At 39.2% G+C, this 6194-nt stretch overlaps 1 protein-coding gene across 1 annotated transcript; it reads left to right on the top strand.

Moving 5' to 3' along the window:
- Window positions 1-2688: 2688 nt before the first annotated feature.
- LOC127364605 (beta-crystallin A1-like) lies at window positions 2689-4961 on the top strand. The gene is made up of 6 exons (XM_051402242.1): window positions 2689-2757; window positions 3158-3219; window positions 3327-3445; window positions 3582-3723; window positions 3821-3963; window positions 4296-4961. The coding sequence occupies exons 2-6, from the start codon at window positions 3181-3183 to the stop codon at window positions 4441-4443; spliced, it is 591 nt and encodes a 196-aa protein (XP_051258202.1). The 5' UTR covers window positions 2689-2757; window positions 3158-3180; the 3' UTR covers window positions 4444-4961.
- The last annotated feature ends 1233 nt before the right edge of the window (window positions 4962-6194 follow it).

The following is a 6194-nucleotide window of genomic DNA, read 5'->3' as shown; positions in this document are numbered from 1 at the left end:
GAGTGATTTTTGTTACTATACTGAATCTATTTTGAGTGTGCAATGATGAGAAGTGACTGTGGTAGTTGTTGTATTGCATATGCTGATGACAATTACATGTTCTTCTGGTTTATCAGTGGTATCAAAGTTCAACAGGGAGTAATAAAGTAACCTCCAAACTTTCAGATCTCAAGTCTAAAATTCAAAGGTATCATTTTCTAATCAGAAATAAAGACATACTTGTAAGTTTTAGCTTATTTATTTATAAGTAATTAGTGTTAAATATGCCAGCGGTTTGTGTGGCTGTGAGAGACGCTTTGTGCCCTGCATGTTGGTGTGTTGAACACGTATAGAAGAAACTGAGGTTTTGTTATGTGTGTGGCATCTGTATGTGCACACTGACAGTCGGCTATATGGTCACTGTGGGCTCTTCATATCGGCCTGCTGAGTTTGCTCGTCCCTTTGTCACGTCTGAGCTGCTGCTGCTAGGATCAGCAGAAACACACTGACACACACACACACACAGCGGATACACACACAGACACACACAGACATATATGCCCCTTCTGTCTCACATTCTGATCTGAACAAATTCACTTTTATCAGGAAGCTGCTCATAAAAATACATTTTATTATGATGTTATTTGTAATATGTCGACATTTATCTCTCTTTCTCTTTGTTGTAGACACAATTAGGGAATGACACACACACACACACACACACACACACACACACACACACACACACACAGACAGAGTCTGGGCAATGTGCTGACCTCAGTAAGCCATTCCTAAATGTTTATTGTTCAGTGCGGCTAGAGGAGAGAGGAGGGTGCACACTCAGTTACCAGCTGCTCTCTCTGTTTTGTTCACTCTAGCTTACTTTAATGACACAGTGAAGAGCACTGTAAAATACTGTAAAACACACCTTTTAGTTCAGATGTTTGGGATAAATGAAAGAAAATAAAATGAAAGAAAAATGCTTTAAAATGGCTTCTACAAAAGTGTTGCAACAAAAATGCTTTTGTGCTTTCTACCTTTTCTGGAGGAATAAGATCAGTCAAAAGTATAAAAAGCAGCTCGACATTGGCTCCCTCTTCTTTTGTACAATTACCACCTTATTTTCCCTGCGTAATAAAAATCTATTTAAGCTGGCAATTGAGGCTCAGTCGATGCCAAAGCGCTGCCAGTCCTGCCAATAAGGCCTTTCAACTGGTGCCATTGCCCCCTGCTAACCTTCATTGTTGATTTATTCACTTGTACAGGTTTTCCAAAAATAGCAACAGGTACTTTCATTCACAACATTTTAAATCACAAAGTGAAAACAGGAAACACAGCATCATATTTTAACTCTGCTGGTGTTCACAGAGAGGGGGAGTCAGGCTGGTTTTAGGTGAAAGATTCTGTATACATACCAGACTCATGATGGACTGCAGCTGCCATTTGAATATTGATTAAACTCCTTTGACTCTATTTACAACAATCTCATTCTTCTACACCCTCCATGGATTGCTGCAATGTTTTAAGATCAATACAACAGCCTGATTAGATTTCCAACACAACAGCCGTCTTCCTATTTCAAGTCCAGTGTGTTTATGTCATTGATCCAGTTTGCACAGCCGTCATGAAAGTTGGTATTCAAGTTTCAGGAAATTAGATTACTTTTGAAATGCATTTTCAAAATGAACCAACAAAGGGTGGAGACCAACAATTGATCTGAGACAAACAAAATAATGATGTCTGATACGCATACTGCACATTAATGAGCAGGGACACTGGGCGTCATCAGAGTTGGGGGCACTGAGTCCAACACAGTCTTTACAACAACATCATACAATTAACACGGATTAAAAAAAACTAAATCAAACCTCTAGCCAATGTACTACACAATTAATTACAGACAGAATTTGTATCACTCCTGATAGCAGCCCCTTCAGCACCCCCACTTCCTTTGTCTATATTAATCAGTGTCAAGCATGTGACTGGTTGAATAATCATAATTAACTAATAACTACTAATAAGATATGACTTTTATTAACTCATTCATCCTTGATTAATATTGTGTATATTCTTTTATTTGTTGAGTTTTTGCAACAAAAGTCAGGGATGTCTCCAAGGCTACCTGAAAACCTCTTTAAGATAACATTAATATGACAATAAAAGACACAAAGTTTACTTTTTATTTTTTTATTTGATAAATCTCACGATATTTATGCTACGAGTATGATTACTAAAAAAAGCTTTCGACAAGTCCACACAAAATTGAATCCGATAATTTATGATAATGAATCTATTAAGTGCACACAAAAAAGCACTGTGGCATTAAAAAACACAAATAATATAAAGCAATAAATATGACACTTCATAACATAAAAACAGGAATAAGCTAATTGCTCCCATACAAAATGAATAAAAACAGCAACATAAAATGTTTTACCACTGAACTGCACTTTTGTATAAACCAATTTGATAATAGATACTGGTGGAGAAAGCTACCCTGTTTTTTCCCCCAACATATAGATTTACCACAGAAGCATAGGTAATGCAGTATAGCAGTGTGCCCTCTTTGTGTTTGCATGAATCACTGTGTGTATGTGTGTTAACCCCTCTGTGGCTCACACAACAAAACAATGGAGACCAAAGCAAAGTGCTGACATGAGTCCAGGCGTGCCTGCCCCCCGGCCTCTGGCACCCTAGGGTGTATATATACCCCCATACACACCATCTCTGCAGACCGTTCAGTGGAACACTGCGACACACAGCTCACCAGTGTTTTAGGTAGGTCAAACTAGTTGAAAATACAGTACAGTTTCCCAACCTATAGACATGATGTAGTTAGGGTCTCTAATGCAATATATTAATTAACAAGAGACAAAGTCGCTTGTTTGTTACCTTTACTGTAAATAAGGGAGTCAGTTTGTAGCAGATAGTTAAAACAAATCAAGAAAAGGGAATAGGAAAGTTATAGGCATATACTGTAGCCTCCCGGGAGTCCTAGGAGTTAACTGTGCGATATAGTGAACAGTGAAGTACAAACCTTAGAGAAAGCTAAATGCTGCTCAGAGTAGTCAATAGAATGAAGAATAGGTGGTTATTTAGATGGTGTCCGACTATTGTACATGTTTGTTTTTTAACATTTTCTTCCAACCCTGCCCTCATTGTCTGACTTTCCCCACAGGTACTGCTGAAACAGACGACAAAATGGCCCAGATTAACCCTATGCCCATGGGACCTTGGAAGGTAAGCATATGGTGTACATGCTTAACTACATTACCCATCAGCACAGGGAGCAGCAAGATACTCAGCTGTATTAGACACATCTTCATTCATCCTTTCATGTTTTATAGATCACCGTGTACGATCAGGAGTACTTCCAGGGCAGGCGTATGGAGTTCACCGCCTGTTGCCAGAACATCATGGAGTGCGGTATGGAGAACATCCGTTCCCTGAAGGTCGAGTGTGGCGCGTACGTATCCCCTTTTCCTCCCTTTTGCAAATGCTAGAGCTGATTTAAAAACTTAAATGGAAAAACTTCTCTTTAGACTGACTGATTTTGTATTTCCTTGATTTCTGACTTTATTATTTTCATGCTCTGCTTACAGCTGGGTGGGCTACGAGCACTCCAGCTTCTGCGGCCAGCAGTTTGTCCTGGAGAAGGGAGACTACCCCCGCTTTGAGGCCTACAGTGGCAGCAACTCTTACCGCATTGAGAGGATGATCTCCTTCAGGCCCATCTGCTGTGCTGTAGGTTAAATATACAACAAAGTAACAGTGCTTAGTTCACTTTAGGCTGAGCTGTACCTCAAGTTGTGCTAAACCTCCTTTCTCCTCCTTTGTACAGAACCACAAGGAGTCCCGCATGACCATCTACGAGATGGAGAACATGATGGGTCGTCAGTTCGAGCTGTGTGACGACTACCCCTCTCTGCAGGCCATGGGCTGGTTTAACAACGAGGTTGGATCCATGCACATCCAGTGTGGAGCGTAAGTCCGTCCGTTTGATGCACAACAAAGCTTTACACACCTTCAGCTAGTCCTGAGCAACAGCTTCAGACACACACTGGTTGGAAATGCTGCACCTTCAGCTGCATACATCACTATTTTAATTTTTTTTAAAATGTTTTTTTATGTTTTAAAGAGTTCGGTCTAGACCTGCTCTATTTGAAAAGTGTCCTGAGATAACTTCTGTTATGAATTGACGCTATACAAATAAAATTGAATTGAATTGAATTGAACTGAATTATTTGAATCCATGTTTGCTTGATTGGTTTAAGTGTATGCTATGATTAACAGCATGTTTTTGTTTATTCTTGCAGCTTTGTGTGCTACCAGTACCCTGGCTACCGTGGCCACCAGTACATCATGGAGTGTGACTGTCGCGGAGGAGAGTACAAGTGTTACCGTGAGTTTGGCTCCCACTCCCAGACTCCCCAGATTCAGTCCATCAGGAGGATCCAGCACTAAGAGGGGAGCGCTTCCTTTACACTTCCTTATCTCCTCCTCCTCCACATCCTCATCCTCCTCTCCCTCCTCCTGCACTTCCATCCCTCCTTCTCTTCCTCCTCTACCCCAACCTCCATCTCCCCGGCTTCATTGGTCCGGCTAGTCTAAGCAGGATCCTGGGCTGGAGTTCAGGTGCTTACTGGTGTCAGTTGTTCACAGCACTTTTTTTTAACGAAACATCACAAAAGAAAGGAAAGATGTAAGAAAGACAGAAAATAGGAATGACAGAATTGAGAGAAAAGCTGAATCAGTTTGAAAGAGAGACCTCATCTGCCCGAGGTTGGCTGCAGAACGGTGAAAACACCTCAAAGTTTTTGCTCTTTTTCATCTCCACCATTGATGGCATCATCATCATCATCATCAACATCATCATCATCGTCACTGTCTTCTACATCAACACGATCACCGGCCCTGCTGTTACTGTGATATCCATGACTACCTATGTTCAAGACGATGAATAAAGAGAATGAGCAAAGAAACAGAGAGATTCACAATACATGTACCTCAATCACATCTGTGTCTTGTCTTTCTCTACTGACACCACTGGTGAGCAGCAAATGGCTCAAATTATAATAATGAACCTACAAAACATGAACTTATTGGGTGAATCCCATGGGCAAAAAGTCAAAGTATGGATGAGAATTAACTTCTTCAAACCCAACTGACCTGTCGTAGGGTTGTCCAAATCCATGAAACTTAATTTTAAGTTTTCAAAAATACCAAATATATAAGGCTGAATTTTGGGGAAATGTATATAAAATGGTGCACAAAAAGATATCGGGAACATTTCCATTTGATTGAATGGAAATGCCACAAAAACAAACAAACATGGTGTCAAGGGATGAAATATTTCAGTACAATTTATATTGCTTCAACAAAGAGCTGAGATGAGTCGATACTGACTGTATGAGATACCGTCAAACAACGTGGAATTAAATGCTTTTAACAACCTTAAGGTGAAATTAAAGGTAAAAATAAGTCATTATGGGGTTAAATTTCCATACAACCTGCATTTGGATGAGTTTGACCTGCCTTGTTACACTGTGTGCTGAATACTAAATGATTTAAAACACCGGTTTATACTAAGATGGACGGACAAACTAAACATTAGAAAGAAACATTAAAATGGCTCCTGTTTTGAGCCATGTTTGTGACAATATAAGAAATGTATACAAGTCTCATTCTGCCTCAAAATCATCCCTAATGGTGGAGAAAATCCAGGAAAAAAGAGTTTTTGCTCTCTACAAAACAACTGAGCAGGCACAGTTCAGTGTGTAACATGCTGACACAGGCTGTTGAGATTGAATCAGACTGATGTTGCAAAATAATATATCATACTCCAGAGGCTACATTTCCATATGTTCCACCTGCATATATAAGCAGAAATGTTGTTTCATTTTCTTGTTATTTTCCAAAACTAATTTAGCAAAAAAATGATGATGGCTGAATACTGTGAAAGCTTTTTAAAAGTAGGAACATTTTCTTTTTTACTCCACTTAAATGATCTAAGAGCTAAAGTTAATTAACAGATTTCAATTTCACATTTAAAAAAAATGTAATAAACAGTAATATAATATAGGCTATAGAAGTAAAGTAGTTAAATTAGCTCCAACTCAGCCATCTACCAAATTAAAACACTGCTGATCTAATGCACAATAAACCAGTAAGAGCATAATAACAGCTACTACGTGCTTTTACTTTAGATACTTACA

This window comes from Dicentrarchus labrax, unplaced genomic scaffold (genome assembly GCF_905237075.1).
Source record: "Dicentrarchus labrax unplaced genomic scaffold, dlabrax2021, whole genome shotgun sequence".
NCBI lineage: Eukaryota > Metazoa > Chordata > Actinopteri > Moronidae > Dicentrarchus > Dicentrarchus labrax.
This window is presented reverse-complemented; position numbering and strand designations above follow the sequence as displayed.

Excerpts from the sequence above, each read along its gene's own strand:
- LOC127364605 (XM_051402242.1), top strand. The coding sequence starts at position 3,181 with ATGGCCCAGATTAACCCTATGCCCATGGGACCTTGGAAG. Across the intron at positions 3,446-3,581 it reads CTGAAGGTCGAGTGTGGCGC|CTGGGTGGGCTACGAGCACT; the intron begins GTACGTATCCCC and ends CTCTGCTTACAG. Across the intron at positions 3,724-3,820 it reads TCAGGCCCATCTGCTGTGCT|AACCACAAGGAGTCCCGCAT; the intron begins GTAGGTTAAATA and ends TCCTTTGTACAG.